The 21,776-nt window shown below is 34.7% G+C and overlaps 1 protein-coding gene and 1 pseudogene across 1 annotated transcript in view; one reads left to right on the top strand and one right to left on the bottom strand.

The window, feature by feature from the left end:
- Positions 1-3,867: 3,867 nt before the first annotated feature.
- LOC150098777 (protein OS-9-like) overlaps positions 3,868-21,776 on the bottom strand; it is a 210,522-nt gene continuing 192,613 nt past the window's right edge. Inside the window, exons 13-14 of the mRNA XM_090405721.1 lie at positions 10,513-10,634; positions 3,868-4,111 (exon numbers count right to left, since the gene is read on the bottom strand). Of these exons, the coding sequence (XP_090261847.1) occupies positions 3,998-4,111; positions 10,513-10,634 (236 nt within the window). The 3' untranslated portion in view covers positions 3,868-3,997. The remainder of the gene's footprint in view (positions 4,112-10,512; positions 10,635-21,776) is intronic.
- LOC150098778 (U2 spliceosomal RNA) lies at positions 14,462-14,634 on the top strand (annotated as a pseudogene).

Here is a 21,776-nt window from a genome sequence, read left to right as displayed (position 1 = left end):
CCAGTTCCCCATTCTCATATTTGCCCACATTACTCTACTTGAGACTGACTGCCATTCAAGAAGATTAGCCTCGTATTTTGTGTTGAATACTATGGCTACTCCTTCTTTTCCTTGATTGTCATTGCCTGAATATAACATTTTGTATTTATTGCTCAGAAAGATCTCACCAGTTTTGGTCTTTTTTGTTTCAGTCACCCCTATTATGTCGATCTGGTACTTATCTAATTCCTCAGCTAGCTCCATTTCTTTGCCATTCAGGCTTCTTACATTGATAGTACCGATCTTTAACTCTGGTGATGTTGAGTTGGGGTTTGTTTTCAGATTTGTTCCAGTAGCTGACTTTTCGCTGTTCGCCCTGGTTCCCTGGCGAAAACAACGGGGGCCTTGTTTAACCGGGCGACGCCCCAGCCGGCATGAAATTTTGTCATGTTGTACCATCATTTTTTATTTTGGTTTAACCAATAAGAATACAATTTGGTCGGCTAAATCCCAAATTGCCAGCCCATCCTCGTTTGTTCAGTATCAAAGTAGAATGCAAACTAAATGTTTAAACAAAAATGTAACTAAAATTTCTTTAAATTGATCCAGCCAAAGCGAAATTGGTAATATCATTTTGAAACTTGTTTTCGAAAATGTTATGATAAAAGTGATCCATTTAGAACAAAAACTGAACCGTGCAGACAGTTTCTTGTACCGACAACTTCTACTAATTCCGCTAAGTCAGAGAGTTATTGTAATACATAATTTGGACATGTTTTTTCTTTGTTGCCCAGACCAGAATATAAGTGAACTGAAAACTGGAATGGTTCGACATTTTCTTGTAAAAGTTCAAATAGCGAATCTGAATCAGATTCGCTATTTGAAACTTTTATTCATTCCCATAATAATTCTATTTGAATTATTATGGGATGAATAAAATTCATATGAAGTTGCATATTACTAGTAAAAATAATAATAATGGAGCCTGCATAGGCTGGGCTTTTCCTCCTGGAAACAGGCAAATCAGTCCCATGAACAGACAGGAAAGTTATCTGACAAGAAAGACTATAAGAAACCATATTGTTTTATAATTATTCCCTATTAAAGTAGCATTGCTATTTCACTCTGCATAGTTCAGTATTTGTTCTAAATGGATCTTTTATCATAACATTTTCGAAAAGTTAAAATTTTCAGTGAATTGTTTTTTCTATGAATTGCCTTTTCAATGAACTCTCTGGATACCAGCACTATGACATCCCAGGCTACTAGATCATCCATAACTAGTGCTTTAAACATTGATCTACATACTGCCCTTCCATGGGATGAGGACAAATGTTCAGTGCCACCAAAACAATCTTGCCTTTTCGCTTGCAAAACAGTTCTCAGCTCACCTATCTATTACCAGACAGGATCAGATCTCTCTTGGACTTACATTTACCTCCAGTCTTTCCTGGCATAAACATATCTCACATCAGCAGCATCCAAGAAACTTGGAATTCTCTTTCGTTCAAGAGCCTGTTTTACATCCAACCAACTCTTCATTATATACAAATCCCAAATCTGTCCATGTTTAGAATACTACTCACATGCTTGGGTTGGTGCACTAAAACTACCCTTAAAATCCTTGATGCTGTCCAGAGGCTCATAGTGATTCCTCTCATACATATTCACTTCAACCTCTATCTTACAGAGGACATTTCAGCACTGTTTCTGTTCTACAGGTACTTCAATGGTAACTGCTCCAGTGAACTGGCAACCATCATTCCTCCACTTCCTGTTGCACCTGTTAATACAAGAGCTGCAGCTGCCCAGCACCCCTTTACTGTGCAACTTCAAACACACCAAACCTACTTCTATTCACCCTCAAGAAGTATTCTCAAACTACTACAACAACAACAAAAAAACTATCATCTCTGTCCTCACCTGCAACATGGCACTGATGTGCCTATAGGTCCTTCAACCTCACACACATATATATAAAGTATTCTTCTGTATAATGTTATATATTAAGAGGAGATATTGAGAAGTTTGAAATAAGACAGAAAAAAATCTACTCAATGTCATGGTGTGTGTGTGTGGGGGGGGGGGGTAACAGAGTAAATAAATTATATATACGAGATCTCATTAAGGGATGTCGTCATGCACTACAGCACCGGCACGAGAGAGCAAAAGTGCTCTTTTCAGTTCCTCCTTAACAATAACCATGTATTTGGTGGCTCTATTATATATCAAAAATTCAGGAAGATATTCAGCTGTTGCTGAGATTCTAGCAGTTTTTTCCTATAGTCTGCTACTGCTTTGGAGTTTATCATGTTTCAGGACAGATAAAGGGTGTATTCTCTCTCTGCTCATCATTTTCCTGATTTTATTCCATATCTCTTACAGTTCCACTAATTTTATTGCAATTTTTTGGCCTGAAACAAGCCATCATCAGAGCATAAGTACATTCACAAGGTGAAGCATACCAATGGAATATCATTTCTTTTTTCAGATTTGAGCCACCTGTTGGAGTGACTACATACAATGGATGGTTACAAATAAAAGTAAAAGTATCAGTTGATGTATGTGATAACTGCACTTGGTATGGATCTTGAGGATTAAGGATTTGTGCCCATAGCATTGTTTTTGGTTTAGCACTAAAGATTCTTAACTATCCTGAAGGCACATATTGGCATCCACTATCTGGTAAGAATTAAATGCACACTGAAGTGTAATGCCAGAGTTACTCTGGATGGTATGCTAGCACTGCAGCAAGTCTTGGGCCCTTTCTTCTAACTGTAGGGTAGGAGACTAAGCATCAGATGCCTTACAGGGAGGGGAATGGGATGAGGGTAACCTTATGTGTTTCAATACTATCAAAACACAATTCTCATTCTTTGCAAGACAGATCTCATCATTTTCCCTTACTTTTTACTTATCCAACTGCTAACACTATAAATTCCAAATCTGTTCACAGATTTTGGACCTTCTCTTCCTCTCACAAATGTTCAGTTTCTGAATTATGTATCTTCTACAGGTATGGACAATGCTCTTAGACTGTATAATTCTTCCAAAACTATAAGAACAAGGCAGTTGCTAGTCGCCATTAATTTAATGAACCAACTGCTTTCTCATCATTCATTCTATCTACACACTGAGAACAGCTTTCCTCACTGTCTTCCCAAAGACTGTGATCTTCAACTATTAAAAAGAAAAAGTCACAGACATATTGGTACCTTTCACTTATTGGTTGGAAAAAAAAAAAAAAAAAAAAATCCAAGTAATTTATTCAAATACTGTTCTATAAAGGTTGACCATGATTCTTTTACTTTCCTTTAATGTGGAAATGATCAGCTACTGTACACAACCTACTGAACCACATTCTTGTCTTCTTTTAAACAATGTTTTCTCTCAGGATTACAACCTCCAGCTGTAAAAAAAAAAAAAAAAAAAAAAATTTCCCCTCCTTGACTAAGAAGTGATACAGTAAAAACACCAGGTGATCAGCCAATGTCCTGCCTTCTCAGTACTTTTTTTTTTGCAATTATTATAGAAGCAAGCATCTGTTATTTCCTTACTTTAATAACTATTAGAATGGAGAAAGTTTTTTTTAATAACAGGTATATTCTTAAAATCTATTGAATATATTTTTAAAACTACTCATTTGTTTTTCTATTTTATGGATGTGAAATTTAAGCAACTAATAAAAATGTATAAACTCAACTCCAGTTGAGTTTCTGTTATACATTTCTTTGTATATATTGTAAAATGGTGATTGGAGGATGCAAATGTGGTTTATTTATTTATTTTTTTCCATAATGTTTAAGAGAATTTTTTCTCAATGATTTTTAGGTAATTTTTAATTTCAGAAATATTAAGGTTTTTTTTTGATATTTATCATTGTTGATATATGGTACTCATAGTAATCTTTATTATCAAATAAGTTTTTTGAATTTACAAATAAATGGACAGAATACTAAAATTCACTGGATACATGATAAAAAAAAATTGTTTGACTAGAATATGCAAAACAGGATCTTTACTCTTCTTCATCTTTCTCAGATTCTGTTTTATGTTTTCCCCAAACAAACTGATAGTTTTGTTCTAGTTTTTTGTGTCTTTCTAATTCTTGCACTGCCTCCTGATTACCTGTCTAAGAATTTAAAAAGAAAAACTCACGATTAGTATACTTGAAACAAATCTGTATTATTTAAACCAGAATTAAGTTAGGCAGTGCATAGTTCTGTATTTGCAACTAGCCAGTTAGAAAGAATATATCTGTTGGATATGTTCACTGAATGGAAATGTACAGTAATTTTAAGATAAATCTTTAATTTTTAAAACATTTTCCAGTTTTAGTGAAGTGTCTTCACCCATTCACATCTATACTCAAAACCAGTGCAAGGCATAAAATCATTAAGAAACTAACAATTATGCTACACGGTTATGGCAAAAGTGTAACACCTGTTTTCAATGCCAGGCTAATTAAGCATGATTATAATTGGAGTACAGTACTAAGAAGCATGTGGATATTGTCATGTGTCAAATATTTTTCCTTTTAAGATGTGCTGAGTCTGTAACAAAAAGACTGTTCCTGGATTATGTATACTTCAGTCTCGCATACTATCCTCTGTTTGCCATTCTTCACTTATAAGCACAATTAGATTAGGAACAGAACAGAAACTTGCATATTTCTATTGTCTGTTGTGTTAACTTCCTAGACGATTTTAATTCACTGATATGCAAATTAAAAATGGCTTCCTCATTACCAACAACAAAAAAGCTTATTTATCATATGTGAGCGATATTATTTTTTGGCCTTAATTACAAGATCCATTTTAAAAGTTATTAAATTAAAAATAAATTCCTTTTCCCAATTAATTATATTTTGTGTTTAAATTAAATGTAATACTGCAAATTGGTTTTGGTGTTTTACTTTAACCTGTTATGGTGAAATACATCAGTGTATTTGTGTAATTCCAAATTTTCATTTTTTAAATGTAATTTTACAATGAGAATTGCTTATTTCACCATGTATCACTTGCCTAGAAGGTCCCAAGTTTTAATCCTATTTGTGAGAGAAGGAATTTTATTAATCTCTCTTATCCCCAGGTAACACTATATTTAGCTGGCCTTACATAATTAACAAACAGAAAACTAAAGGAGTAACCTTTAGTTAATAACAATACATAAGGGACCGAGTCATTTACAGCCACGACTTATAAGAAAAAAAAGTAAAAATGAGATCTATCATTACAGATTTAGACAGAGTTGTGGCAGAGACTGGTACAGAGTTAACTTGCTGTAGTTTTGATTCTAAGTTGAATATTATCTATTTGTCAGATTTTTTTCTATTAAACCAATTTGCGATAAGTTCATTAAATTAAAGGAGATAGTAGCATCTGAAAACAGCATTCCAAAAGCACTTTTCTCTTCCATCTTCCATTAATCCAAGTGGTTGCATCCAAATGTAAAATTGCTTCTTCCACTACTTCAGCTTCTGTGAGAATTCCAGCTTCTTCTTTAGCCCGTTTCCATCCATTGCTGGATATAATATAAATTTTCAGTTCTGCCTGCATTTAGCTACTGTCCACCATCTCATGTGATCATCCCTCCATCTTATTTTTTGGCAACTCTTAGTATTCACTCAGTGCTTAATTTTGTCCACCTTTTTGTCTGGTAATCTAATATGGTCAGCTCATCTCCATTTACATGCTTTAATAATACTTCACAATGGCTCCTACTCCTATCTCTTTGTTATGTTAAGATTGGAATAATGCACATATTAGATAGCTTTCTTTTCAAGCATACAGGCAAATCTCCTAACAAGAAATCTTTATATAGCCAAAATGTTTTGTTTCCGTGTGCAATTCTTCTACTCATTTATCTTGTTTTTCCTTAAAACTAACAAATTAATTTCACTTAACTATGAATATTTATTAAATAAACGATGACAGATGTCACACTGTTTGAAACTTTTACACTGCTGAAGGTTTTGAGAAATTCAACACAACTGTAGGATATGTTGCGGTGGAATATAGTTGTTTAGGGGCTTTTATAAAATTTAGCATTTTGCATTATCTCCTTTTCAATAAATCATAGGAATTTTTCTCTAATATGCATTAATAAATTAATACAATCAAGTATTAAGGTGTCAAAAGAAAGTTAACAATTATCATTACAAACATCACATTTTGAATAATATAACATAATTTAAAATATAACTAACTTATAACCATAAACCTATGTTTAAAATAACAAATACAACATCTTTATTATTATAACTTGAAATTACCCAGCTAGACATAAGCAGTTAACATTTGTAAATAATCTGTACTAACTTTGTTTTATAAGAACCCACTATTTACTTGGAGGTAAAGGTTTCAACACTATTGATACAAGTTTTCAAACCCATCCAGAGAGGGTTGAAAACCTATATCAAAAGTGAGGAAGAGTGATGTATGGTTGCTCTTCCTCAGTTTTGATCAATTCCATACACCAACCATGGTTGCTTTTCTCTTCTTAGTCTGACTTGCATAAACACACATCTATAGCCTTATCAGCCTCCAAAATACTGTATTCTTGAGGAAGAGAGAGATAAGTTCTCTCTTTAATAAGGCAGGACTGCATTTTCACAGCCTTAAAATTCACTAGATTATTTTCACCTTACTTAACGATGGCTATAAGATCACTGTTTAAGTCATTGGTGACTGAAGATCTTGAAGCTTGGATCATTTGAAAGCATACTACAAGGGTTTGTAAATGACAAAGAGGAATGGAGTATGCTGTCATCAGCAAAGCTGTGAATAGGAATGGATGTTAGATAAGATTTTTATCTAGATGAAAGTACAGAGCCTTTGGAATCTTTGGCATTGCTGGAAAAATTGGGAGGGAGGAACAATCTGCCATAAGATAGTATAGTAGCTTGGTAAGAAAGCTATAATGACAGACTCATCAAATGCTTTTGAAATAAAGAGTGACCATGTGAGTTTCTCCAAATCATTGCCTGGCCTGTGTCCAAAAGTGCATAAGGTTAGTGAGGAAGGCAGCTGTAGAACAAGGATAGCAGAATCCATATTGATGATCACTAATTAATATAGATCCTCATCTACTATGGATCATCAACAACCAGCTTCTTTAGGTAGTAAAGAAGCTGACTGTTGACCTTCTCTATCACTTGAGTACTGAGATGTGGATAATGGTTTGATGGCTGACTATCTTCCCTTGTAGGAGCAGACTGGATACAAGCTCTTAGTACAATTGGAGGGATACCTTGACCAAGGGACCTATTATCAAGGTTACTAAGTAATTTTCTGATGTCCTGGTGAAAGATTAGAGGTATACTATTGGGGTGGAGGAGAACTTAACAAATCTAGTCTTGCACAACATGGAGGTGGAAATGCCACCCACAGGATCCAATGGCAACATACCAAGCTACTACATCAATCCATATATAAACATGAAGATATTGTATAAAGAAAGTGCTGAAGCCTTATGGCAGACCCAATCTTAACCATAATAACTGTCTCACTATCCCAAACGTCTGGGAAATTGTTATCCTCAACTGTATAAAATAAATGTATCAGTTATAATTTAATTTAATTACAGCCCAATAGTATTTAGTCCTTAAACATGCTATTGTATACATAGAAGGATTACAATGTAGGCATGCTCGCTAATGGTTTTTTTGAATGTAATTCCTATTGTTTAATGACTGTACTGATGATGTCTTATGATACTTAAAACGAAATATTTACATATTATTAAAAAGTTAATTACTGTGGCATACATGTGAATTTATAGTTATGATCATCAGGATACAAGAGGTGGAAATATAGGGGAAACTGTAATGAGTAATAATTGAAGATTAAATTTGAATTCCTTGGAAAAGTAGATTGGAAAGTGTTTCATTTAGTTATAAAGTAAATGATGCTTAACAAGAAATTATATTATTGTTTAATCCTTCACCCAGGTGTAAGCCAACAAAGTTTGCGTGAAAAGCATCTTCGTGACTGGACTACTTGTATATAGAGGCCGCTCAGTACAAGTAGCCTAGTCAAGAAAATACTTCACGGGCAAACTTTACGGGTAAAGGATTAAACAAGCATATTTTCTAAATATGATACATTACATTGGATTTATTGGACCATGGTTCAGATAAAGCATATGCACATAACCGTCGACAAGTTTCGCCAGCTGGGGTCTGTCTGGCTTTATCAACACGGGTAAGGTTATACTAACATTAAATGTTAACAAAAGAATGCACTAATGACTTAAAAAACAGTTAAACAAATTGAAGAGCACGTGTGACATGAAAGGCATAAAGTGTGGAGACTTAGTCATTGTTATTAAACCGCATTTTATAATTTTTCGCTTAATTTAGTTCTGTTAAACATAATGAATTAAGTTTTTCTAAATATCTTTTAATATTATGCCTTCCTATTGAGGTTGTCTCCTGTCCGTAGTACTATTGCAGCTTCTTTAAAGGTTCTACATCTGTAATCCTCTTCAATGTATGGCATCGAGCTGTTGTCCCAGTCTATGGAATGGTTCGAAATTGAGAAATGATGTGCTAATCCTGAGGTGTCTGTTCTGTTATTATTTACATCACCGACATGTTCCTTCTTTCGGATTCAGAAGAAGTCGGTCCACACGAACACGGTATGCTGTAAATCCCTGCGTATTTGTACGCAGGAGTTTACAGCAATTACAACCATCAATTACCTTTTTTGGATGTATTAGTTAAAAAACAAGATAATGGACAAATCAAGCTTACAATCCATTGCAAACCTACAGACACTGGACGTTATCTTCATTTTACATCTAATCATCATTATGCACAGAAACTTAGCATCATATATATATGTTAAAAAAAAGAGTAAAAAATATCATCACAGAGGAAAAAAAGATGTACTCGCTGAGCTCTCACTTATATCAAAAAATATAATTAAAAACAACCTCTAGTGACACAGTACATGTCATCCATTGTCATACCTTATGCAGGCTTGGTCTCCATCAAAATAGCAAGCTATTTTAACTACATGGCACTTATTAAGATCTCCTAAGGACAGCATTGCTCTCTACAAATACGCAGGGGTTTACAGCATACCGTGTTCGTATGGACTGACTTACATAGGCCAAACTTCACGAAGCTTAGAAATCCGAAAGAAGGAACATGTCGGTGATGTAAATAAGAACACAGGATTAGCACATCATTTCTCAATTTCAAACCATTCCATAGACTTGGACAACAGCTCGATGCCATACACTGAAGAGGATTACAGAGGTAGAACCTTTAAAGAAGCTGCAGCAGTACTATGGACAGGAGACAACCTCAATAGGAACCAAGGCATAATATTAAAAGATATTTGAAAAAACTTAATTCATTATGTTTAGCAGAACTCAATTACGCGAAAAATTATAAAACGCGGTTTAATAACAATGACTAAGTCTTTATGCTTTTGATGTCACGCATGCTCTTCAATTTGTTTAACTGTTTTTTAAGTTGTTACTGCATTCTTTTGTTAGCATTTAATGTTAGTAACCCATCTTGATAAAGCCAGACAGACCCCAGCTAGCGAAACTTGTCGACGATTATGTACATGTTTTATCTAAACCATGGTCCAATAAATCCAATATAATGTATCATATTTAGTGAAAAGGACCAAAAAAAAAAAAAAAAAGAAAAAAGAAGCATATTTTCTTGTCAAGTATAATTTACTTTGTAATCAAGTGAAAAAACTTTTTACAACTATCTCTGATCCAAAGTATTTTAATAATATGGTGATACACCATTTTACTACTTGTATATGCAAAATATGATTTCTACACTTAATCAACCACAGTTCTAGTTCTCACTGGTGAGATTTCAATAATGGTTAAAACTGGCCTGAATAGTGACCCTTCCAATAATGCATAGCAATACACGTGTCTAAAGGGGAGTAGAATTCGGGATACTGAGGAAGATGAAGTTAACAGACTATATACAAGTAGCCTAGTTGTATGCAAACTTCTGTTTACACTTGGATGAAGGGTTCATCATAGTTTAAGTATGAATAAACTATGCTGATGGACTCCCACCTTACAAAAAATTTAATTCAGGCTAATCAGTTTGATGTCATTTTACTCTTGGTAGGCTAAATGAATCAGATGGAGGTCGAGCCTGCAGGTTAAGTTTTCAGTAGTATAACAGAACGATGGACAATATACTTATTACAAACCAAATAAATAAAAAAACATCTGAACTTTATGTGAATGAACTAAAAATAAAGCAATGGTCTATAAGAGACAAGTAAACTTGTTTCATAAACTAAATTTTTCCTTGATAAAGTGTGTGACACCTTATCTCAAAGATCTGTGATGTCACATAACATTTGAATTAGTTTCTTTTCCAGACAAGCAACTCATGGCAAAACATCTTTTTTTTAAATCTGAACAAATAATTCTTTTTCAAAAGAAAACAAAGAATTTCATTTCAAACAAAAATGCAGTCGCAAAGAAGAAAATGACATTAATAAATTAACATGACAATTACTATTTAAAAAACAGGCTTACCAGAAGTGTCATTATCATTGTTTGAAATTGTTGAGTTTCTTCGTCAGAAAGTGCATGAAAATCTTTGCCATCTTCGCTGTCATAATAACCAGCGGTTATAATTTTTACTTCAATTCTTCTTCCTATTAATGTAAAAAACACTTCAACGTTTCAGATAATTAAAACCGTGTCATTTTAATAAAATTAAATCCAACTTTTGATCTGATTATTAATTTTCTAGCCTTAACTTTTGGCTAGAGAGAATATCACACCAATGCAAGTATGGAGAACTTTTTCGTCTTTGGGATGTGAAGTATGCCAGAAAACAGAAAAATTGATAGATTACTGACACTACTTTTTTTCTAAAAAAATATTAAAATATTTTTAGAAAGGAAAGAAAGAAAAAAAGAATGAAAAATCTACATTTTAAATAAAGCTTTTAAGTCATTACGAATGAAAACTTGGACACATTTTGTATAATGCATGTGTAAAAAGTCCTCCACCAGTTTTAAATTTAAAGTTATAAAAATCATAAAAGTTCACATCTTAGACCCTGAATGTGTGACAGTTTTTATATGCTTTCCAAAACAGATGGATTGGTAGAGGCAGATAGATCAATTGCTTGGCTGCCATGTTTGCCTGATCTACCCCCCCCCCTTTTTTTTTTTTTTTTTTTTTGTAGAGGACCATGTCAAAACACTTGTTCTTTGGATGAAGCCAAGGTCAGAATCATCATCATCATCAAATTCCTGCCATGTACCCTCAAGGGGTGTACAGGATATGACAGTACTACATGAAAAAAATTACATCACTATTAATTTCCTATCTACAATTTTCCTCCAAATCAGTCTGTTACTTGTCAACACTCCAACATTATCAGATCTTATATTTCTATCGTCTAAAGCACTTTGTACCTTATCAATCCACCTATATCTTGGTCTTCCTCTGTGTCGTTTTGCTGCCAACCTGGCATAGAACACTTGTTTTGCTAATCTTTCTTCGCCCATTCTGTTTAAGTGACCATACCACCTGAGATTAGCTCTGCTAACGCATTCCTGAATGCTGACAATGTCAAGTTCTTTCCTAATATCCTCGTTTTTAACATGATACTGCCATTGATGCCATCTGTTCACGCCTATAATCTTTCTCAGGACTCTCATATCTGTGGTCTCTAGTCTTTGGTCAAGTGTTTTACTTCTGACCCAGCTCTCAGATCCATAAGTTAAAACTGGTTTGAACACTGTCTTGTATACAGCTAATTTAGTGTTCCGACTAATTTCTCTCTTATTCCATATGAATTTATTTAATTGACTTCCCACCATACCAGCTTTGCTGATTCTGTTGTCTATTTCTATATTTAATTTACCATCTTCAGTAAAAATCGTGCCTAAATAGCTGAAATGTTTTACTTGTTCCACAGGTTCTCCATTCACAACACAGTTGACATTTTCGATGATTCTGCCTATTTTCATTGTCTTTGTCTTTTTATTGCTGACCTTCATACCATATCTATTCCAACAGCTATTCAATTTAGTCAGAGAATCTTGCAGACTTGTAGCGGATTTATTTAGAAGTATAACATCATCCGCATAAAGCAAAGAGCTGACATTAACATCTCCAATTTTGATATCATTTTTAATACCACTTTCCTTCATAATGTGATCCATATAGATAATGAATAACAGAGGGGATAATGTACATCCTTGTCTCACACCAGATTTAACATTAAACCATCTTCCTGTACTTCCTTCAATTCTAACTGCTGACTTACAACACAAATAAACTAAGTATTGCTTGATATAATGCCCCATCGACACCATATAACTGCAGCGTATTGAATAGCTTCTCTCTTGGCACCTTGTCATATGCCTTTTCCAGATCGACAAAACTTAAATACAGATCTTTGTTATATTCCCATGATTTCTCGACTATTTGTCGTAAAGTGAAGATCTGATCCTGACAGCCTCTATTTGGCCTGAATCCAGCTTGTTCTTCACCAAGCTTTTCTTCCACAATTCTTCTCAACCGTTTCTCAAGTATACTTGCATAGATCTTGCCAGGAACACTCAGTAGGGAAATACCTCTGTAATTCTCACATGCAGTTTTATTTCCCTTTTTATATATGGGTACTATGAGAGCTGTACTCCAATCATCGGGAATTCGTCCCTCTGTCCAGGCTTTCTGAACTATGCAGTGCAGCCACTGTAAGGCTCTTATACCACCATACTTCAGCATTTCTGGTCGAATATCATCTACTCCTGCTGCCTTTCCACATTTCAAGCCTTTGATGGCTTTTTCTACTTCAAGTATGGATATGTATTCCTGACTACTTGCCTGGTCAGTGTTTTTTACCACTGTGCTGTCATCACTGCTCGTTTCATTTAGCAGTTTTTCAAAGTAATTACTCCATACTTCAAGGATATCTTTTTCTCCCGTTTTCATGTCACCTTTATCATCTCTAACTCCTTTTACAGCACTCTTTCCTCCATTCCTAAGCTTCTTCAACAACCTCCAGAATATTTTGCCACCTTCTTGATATTTATTTTCTATATTCTTGCAAAGTCCTCCCATGACTTTTGTTTAGCTAGTTTTACACAGTGTTTAGCATTCTTGCATTTGTCTCTGTATTCTCTAAGAGCACAAGCTGACTTATTTGACAGGAACTTTTGGTATGCTTTCTTCTTTTCCTTCACTGCCTCTTTAACTTCCTGTGTTCACCAGGGAGTTCTGATTTTTTTATCCTTACAGACAACCTCACCACATGCCTCTCTGGCAGAATCAATCAATGTTTTCTTCAGAGTTTGCCACTGAATCTCCAAGGTTTGATTCCTGTTCTCAAACTCTTTCATTTGTCAGAATAACAATGCAATTCAAGCAATATCGGTGCATCAATTGTGTAATGTGTTCATGCAACAATGATGGTAGTCATGTTGAAGTATAATCATTAAAAACTGCATTAAGAATAAAAATTTATGACATGAACTTTCCTATACTTTTGACTAGTTCACCATTATTTGTATCCCTTATTAAAATTTAAAGCCAGTGCAAGACTTCATGACTACCCTATAGCTTTAACACAGAATTGACTAGTGAAATTGTATATAAATAACAAAAATTTCTATTTTTAAATTTAAATTTTTATTCAGTTTTTCTTTAAGCTTCTATTGTTAATGGCTGTTGCTTGTTCCTTCCTCCTTAAATGCTAGATATGTTTATTCTTAACCTTCATTAAGCAATTTGTGTTGTTACTGTATTTTTGCATGTTTCATACTGGCTTCCTTTACTTCATTCTTTTTCTTAGAACACCCATATACATTTTTAAAATCATTTATGCCCAACCTATCTAGCCATCAAAGTTGAAATTTAGTTTTTCCAAATGGCAATGCTAAATTACACTAAATGAAAAATGTTGACCACAAACAACCACTAAATTTCTTTATCTTTTTCATCTTTGCAATGTGAAGTATGCCAGAAAACAGAAACACTGGAAGATTAGTGACACTACTTTCATCTCAGAAAATATATTCAAATATTTTCAGAAAGGGGTGGGGGGATCATTACCAATGAAAACTTTGACACACTTTTGTATAATGTGTGTTAATATATGTTCAGATTAATATATCAATTAACTCTTTGGATGATTAGTGCAAAATATGAAAGCACCAATTCTTTTATAAAATAATTATAAATACTAATTTGAATGCCTCTGTAGGTTATTAGTTTCAATGATGCCCTCTGGTTCCAAATCCCACCTAGATGCAAAAACCTTTTTCAGTGTTCAATTTAGCAGGTCATGACCATTTTTTTTTTTAAGTGACAATCTAAAGAGCTGACCCAGAGCAACTCATCGCAAAGGTGGAGGAAGTCACACACACTTCACTGCCCTCCAAAAGTCAGGTCTAATATCTTGGGGAGCCATGGGGCCTGTATCAGATATTAAACTGATAAGAACAGATACACTTTTTGCTTCTTAGCCTTTTCAATAAATTAAGTGTAGCACCTGTTCTTATCAGCTTAATATCTGACATGGGCCACAAGATATTAAACTGATTTTTGGAAGGTGGTGAAGTAATGTGAGTTTGCTCCATTATAGCTTCAAGTTGCCTTGTATTGTACAACATCAATTCCCTCAGGGTATCACTTCTCAGCTTTATTTTGTGTATTGTGTGTGTATGCACATGTGTTATAAAATGTATTTTTTTATTTGGTTGTAGTCAGAAAAGTTTGAAAAACAGTAGTTTAAAATAAATTAGCCAATCTCAAAAGAAAGTGGTGGGGTTTCCCCTCCTGGAGACTGGTTTTTCATCCTGCAAAACAGGCAAACCAGCCAGAACACTTGCAAATGATAGCTATAATGCACTATGCAAATAGGATTAACCACCATATCAAAGCATTAATATGTTCATGTTGGGAAGTGTTTCACATGATTATCATAGCAACAGGACTTCTCATTACTGCTTGTGTGTCGCTTCCATGTCGTGTGGGTGGGCTGAACTGACGCAAACTTGATGCGACATGTTAGTTAGTTGCAACCCTTTCAGTAGAATTTTATTGCTGCTTGTTTGTGTGCTGCTCTGCATTGGGCTGCCTCTCTGACACAAAGTTTATTTATGTGGCATGTTGCAACTCTTTCGGTAGAATTTTATTTGAAGTTAGCATTTGTGATCTGCAAAGTATACTCTATTCAACCATAAAAGAAATGAAGAAATTATGAATTTAAATCAGGAATCAGTAATAGAAAAAAATTAAAAAATATATACAATAAATGGGTGGAACAGGTTGAAAGAATGAAAACAGAAAGATTACCAAAACAAGCCTTAAATTACAAACCATTAGGAATAAGAAAACCAGGATGTCCTTTAAAGAGATTCAACAATTACTTCTAAGGCCAGAACAGGATACTCTAGGCCTAAATCCTTGAAAAGCATGACGATTTGTGATTTGTCTTATTAGCATCAAAAATTTCAAATGTAATCCAAGTTATTTCATGTAATTGAAAATTTGGACAAATGTTAGGACAGTTGTTTTTAGTCACATACTGTGTTTGGCAGTACAACAAATGGTTTTGCTTCCATCTATGCAGCACAATTTCTGTGGCAGGGGAGGTGTTTCCTTAAGTAGTGCTCTTTTTATTCCAGTTGTCTCTAATTGCACTATTTGTTGACAAACATATTACAGACTGCAAATGTTTCCATACCTTATTCAGTGATACAATAAAACTACTTGTTTTTCTTGCATTTGCAGTATAGTGGCTGTTAGTGATTTATATTTTGCAACCAAATTCCTTTCCATCTATTCATAATTTTTTTTTTTTTTTTAATTATGCCCATCATAAATGCAAATATGAAAGTCTAGAGTTATAGGATCACGTATTCCTCACTCCACCCCCAGATACTATAACAAACGTGCACGTATAATATCACAGATGTAAATTATTAATTCATTTTACAGTACTGAAAATATTTTTATTCATGTTTATTCTTTCTCTTCCTTATATTTGCTATTCTTTACATCCTTTAGTAAATATATCATTCTCTTTAACTATTGTTTGTTTTTAATATATTCTGAAAAGAACATTTCTCCCCCTTCCTCAATGCGGGATTAGTTACGATCGAAGAAACTGTTAGGAAAAGTGGAGCATTCAATGACATGCAGGAACAAAACTGCCATTAATTTCGCTTGCTTCGCCAGATAGTTAGGTTCGTTCATGGTGAGTGACCTGCTAATTCCCCAACCTGAACGTGTTAATTAGGTTTCAAAGAGCCTAATTACTTGGCTACTTTATTTGCGATAGTCTTAAACATAATAAACATGAAATAGGAGTTTTTAATATTTGTTTCATCATTTCAGTGTTTTCTATTCCATATTAAACAAAGTTTGATGGTGATCAACATTTACAATTACTCACTAATTCACATATGCTGCAATGTCATTAAATTATTATATACAAATACCAGTTACAAGTAATTAATCATAAACATCAAACCTAATTTTTTGTGTGTTTCACAATAGCTCAAGCACCTAATAGATTAGTTCCATCTTTGCACAAGTTATTTTCACTGGCAAATCCCGAAATTTTGATGGGACACCTGGGTTATTTTGTAATGTATAAATTAATAATTAATTTAGCTGATTTTTTATTATTAATCTTATTCATCAATAATTGATAATTAATAATTAATTAAACATCAGTTAAACCATAATTAAATTAATTTGTGCTGATAAATTAATTTAAAAATGACAAATTCCAGAAATTCTCGCAGAACACCTATTCACCTTCCGCAGAACACTGGTTAAGAACCACTGGGTTAGATCATTTTTGTTCAGATTTAGATGTTTAAGCATTTCACATGCTTCTTTAAATTTCCTCTCAAACCAGGTTTTGGTGTGGTGTAGGAACTTGGTACCTTTCCAATCAATTCTGTGGTATGCTTGAAGTGCGTGGTCAGAAAGGCTGGTTTTTCCAAAATGGAGGTATTTAATGTGTCATTTGTGTTCGTCCTTCCTAATTGGGATGGTTCGCCCTATGTATGGTAGGTTACGTGCGCATTGTATTTTGTAAACCCCTGGGTGGGCTAGATGTGGAAGAGGATCTTTGGAAGAACTGAGTAAGTCTTAATTTTGTTGCGGGTTTAAAGGTGGTTTTTATGTATTTGTGTAGTGTTCTGTCTATTTTTTCGGAAATTCCTCTAACATAAGGTATGGCAATAGCATTCTTTAAATCTTTTTTGTTTTTAGTGGTATCTCTGAAGGATCTTGTGAATAGTTTTTTATTGTATTCATTTTTTATAAATGTATGGTTGATGATCTCGTATTCCTGGTTTAGAGCTTGTTCATTTGAACAAATAGTTTGAGCTCTGTGTTTAAGGGTGCTTATGATCCCTAGTTTTTGTGTTGGGTGGTGATAAGAATTTTTGTGTATGTAGGTCTGCGGTCGTCACACGTCTTCCCTCGGCCTGAGGGAAGACGTGTGACGAGTGTGTCTAGGAACGGAAGAGAGTTATTTTTTTCTATTTCAATGGTGAATTGGATGCGTGTTGTTGTTGTTTGTTCAGGTGGCTAAGGAATGTATTTAGTGCTTTGCAGCCATGGGGCCAAATGGCAAAAACATCATCAATGTATCTGAGCCAAATTTTGGGCTTGAGGCACGCTGACTCTAGAGCTTGTTGCTCAAAGTCTTCCATATAAAAGTTAGCTATTGGGGGGGAGTGGTAAGCCCATAGCTGTACCCTCTTATTGAAGTTAAAAATTGTTCTGCCACATGAAATATCCAGAGCGGAGTACGTGGGCAAAGATGGCCATGATGTCGTGTGGAAATATGTTCTGTAGGAGCAAGATAATATCATTGATTGGGACATTGGTGAAAAGGGAAGTTATGTCAAAGCTGACTAATAAATCTTGGTTGTTGAGTTAATGTTTTTAATTCTGTTTATGAAATGTTGTGTATTTTTTATGTAGGAAGGAGAATGACCTACCAATTCCTTGAGTGTGGCAGCTAATTTTTTGGCTAAGTGGTAATTCGGGCTGTCGATTCCTTCAACAATCAGATGTAGTGGTGTGTCTGTTTTGTGTATTTTTGGCAGGCCATAATGGTTTTTTAGTTGTTTCTTCTGGCTGTGTGTTAACGGATTTAATTAATTCAGTTGTTTTCTTTTTGATGCGTTTTGTAGGGGTTGTAGTTTACCATTTGGTAGGTGTTGTGGTCTGATACCAAACGGTTCATTTTTTCTATGCAAGTTCGATCTAAAACAACAGTGGCATTCCCTTTATCTGATTTTGTGATTATAATGTCCTGGTTATTATTATTATTATTTTTTTTTTTTTTTAAGGATTTGAGAGCCAGTTTTTCCGTTTTGTTTAGGTTGCTGCTTAGTTTTTTGTTTGAATTTAGTATACAAGATGTTTCTATACGTATTTTATCAGCTAGATTGGCAGGGAGGGATCTTAAACCTCTCTCTCGATATATGACAAATGATATCAAGTTTGTTTACTGCCCTCGCCGCAATGCCATAGTTTAGACCTTTCTCCAGCAGTGAAAGTTCACCTTGGGTGAGATTGTAGTTTGATTGGGTGATAACCAGGCCGTGGTTTAATGGTGGTTGGTTGCTCCTAATTTTGTTTGTGGGTGATTGGGCCGCTCCTTGTGATGTCATTTTGTGATTGGCTGCTCCTTTCATTATGGCGTCCTGATTGTCTTGTGCTTTCATGTTGTTTTAGTGCTTGAAACTTTATTATTAATTTTTCCTTGCTTGGCCAAGTTGTCTGTGATCCTGTCTAAAATATCCCAAATTTCTGGATTAATGTAGCTGGATAGCTCTAATTTTAGTTGTAAAACTTTGGCTCGGGTAGATGCTAAGTTTTTTCCGTGCCTTGTGGATCTGTTCCCTTAACAACGCTTTTTCCAACCGGGCATAGATACGGAGCACTTTAGCTGATGTAAACTTCTTAGTTTAATGCAGTTGGGTATTAAGTTGCTGTCTCTACATCGTTTCAAAATGGCTAGTCGATTAATTAACAAGGAAACACGTATCTTTAGCTTACCGTAGAGGCTGCACTGCTTGTGGGTCAAATCTCCATGGATTATGATGACTTTCTTTTAAGGTTACAGGATGATCAGCATTCATATTTACGAATTTAGGGACACAAAACACACGTGTTGAAATGATTATTTTACTTACTATTAATAAAATAACACTTGACATTTCGACCCCTGTATTGAGGTCATCATCAGAAAGATACACGTGTATAGGAAACCAAGCTATGTGCCCTTGCACTCTATAATGGTAAATTAAATCTTGATTAAACATAGACTTGTTTTTTTTTTTTTTTTTTTTCCCTCCCTCCCTTAACATTCAATAGCAACTTGAACTGTACAAGTCCAGAAGAAAATCTTAGTACAACAATCTGACTGTACAAATCTTAGTACAGGAGGACTTTAGCAGAGTTTATTGTAGTTTTTTAATTTTATTATTATTATTTTTATTTATTTATTATCACTAGAGGTCAGGCTAAGAAAAAGATCAATTAACAGCATAGATTAAAAGAGCATGTAGCTTGGTTTCCTATACACATGTATCTTTCTGATGATGATGACCTCAATACAGGAGTCAAAACGTCAAGTGTTATTTTATTAATAATAAGTAAAATAATCATTTCAACACGTGTGTTTTGTGTCCCTAAATTCGTAAATATGAATGCTGATGACCATGTAACCTTAAAAGAAAGTCATGTTCTCATTATTATGCATGGATTATAATGATATATAAGGCAAACAGATATACCCCCCCCCCCCCCCCCCCCGAAGGATGACTGTATACCTGTATATGCTGCCATTGACACTCGAACTTTGGGACTTCATAAATGGTTGTCATAAGATGGCTATTTAGTGGTTGATTATATGTAACCCTAACAATTTTTCTTTTAGAGATACTTGTGCTATATGGCTTCTTCAATTCATTCACATGAAAATACAACGAAATAAGTGATTCAAAGGCCATATATTTTGGCTTGAAAGTTACAGGCCACCAGTGGTGAAAGGTATTTTAATACAAAGTAGAATGCAGATAATGGATTGATGTGAAACAGTGAGAGCTATGTGATGCAAATCAAATACAGTGCAAAGGCATGACTGAGGAGTCGTATTATTAAATGATTATTGGAATTGATAACTGTGTTATCAATTAAAACTAATTATGTATAATTAAAATAACAGCCATATCTTTGACATTGAGAGGCAGTCGTTCCAATTCAAGTTCAGACGATGCAGTAATGCTTTGCTGTTTTTGCATTGTGATGTATAATCATGCAGCTTTCACTGTTTCAATGAATCCATTCATGTCTGGTTTTTATCTACCCTTTGTATAATGCTATTTGATTTAGTGGTCACTACTCTTTCCTTTACCTTAATATATAAGTTGGCTTCTGTCTGCTATCTTTAACCCTTATATATCCCTAAATCGTCTGCCTAACACTGAATATATGATCTTACAGCTAATCTGACAATCTCTAAATTTTGGGTTCCCAGAAAATACCAATTCCCTGATCTCTAATAAGTCATCCACATTCGCTCAGACAAATTTATTTCTTGCGCCAGCTTTAAGGACAGAGTCAAACTCAGCCTAAGGATGGTTATAGAGTATCAGATGCTACTAAAATAATTCGCTTAAAACCAGAAGCTGTAGGTTTTCCCTTTTGTCTGTTTTGCAGTCGTGTCCCCTTTTCTTTCTTACTTAGGATATCCCCGTGCGCATATATGATCACCAGGTTCGTATTTTTATGAAGGGTCTAGATCAGTCAATATGGTCAGAAGAGCAAGCATGGAAGGTAATAACAAACAAATTTAATGAATTCATAATTAATTACAATACAATGACAAAATTGATATTAATGCTAGGTTAAAACTTTTACGTTTCTCTCACTTTCTCATTCTTAGATAGACATGGATTTCTTAATCTCTAGAACACAATTCCTTCAACTTATCAAATATGTAGTTTACAACTTAATAGGAGCCAGCTAGGTATTTGGCACGTTATTAATCTCCCTCGAGTAGGTCACGACAGAATCTCCAGTAAGTTAATAGTTCTCAGAATTCAGTCTAATGGTATAGAGTCATTCACACACATATATTAATTCTTCATGCTTATCCATATCATAAATTTGAGATACACTTTCTTCCATTTCTATTAGCCAAAAGTATCTTTCAGGTGCCAGCCGCATTTGCCAGTGTTGCACATTCTGTGCAACACTGGTGAATGCGGCCGGTGCCTGAAAGATACGACTAGTGGTGAGGCGTGAAGCAGGACGGGAATACGTACATATAAGAAACTGCGTAACTCTGGATTCGCATAAGTCGGGGTATGACTGTACTTATCTACACTATCTCAGGTTCTTCTCCATCCTTCCTTCTTACGAAGTTCTGGCTGCCTTGATTCTGTTGCCACGTGGGAATCATGTGCTCGGTTTCTTTTCTAAGGATTTACGTCAATGCTGTTCCTTACTGATGGCTTGCCGTGTTCTATGGCGGTGCCATACTGGATTTTCTCGGAGATCAGCTCTTAAAGATAAGAACTGAATCACGAAGCACACGGTGAGAATACAGGAACAAACAAAATGGGGGCAGTTTCAATTCTGTGTTGCAGGTTTTATATGCTCCCCAAGAGTTTGATCGTTTTGAACCTTTCCAAGTTTGATCTCTCCTTTCGCCCTTCCGATTCGTCCCCGACTGGGTGACTTCACTGATCCTCATACGGGGGCTTTCCAATTCCAGGAATGCATGTGTCTTGATG

The sequence above is a fragment of the Typopeltis vanoorti genome, chromosome 15, assembly GCF_054136105.1.
Source record: "Typopeltis vanoorti isolate ZY-2024b chromosome 15, IOZ_Tvanoo_1.0, whole genome shotgun sequence".
Lineage (NCBI taxonomy): Eukaryota > Metazoa > Arthropoda > Arachnida > Uropygi > Thelyphonidae > Typopeltis > Typopeltis vanoorti.
Note: the sequence above shows the minus strand (reverse complement) of the source record. Positions and strands in the feature narration are given on the sequence as shown.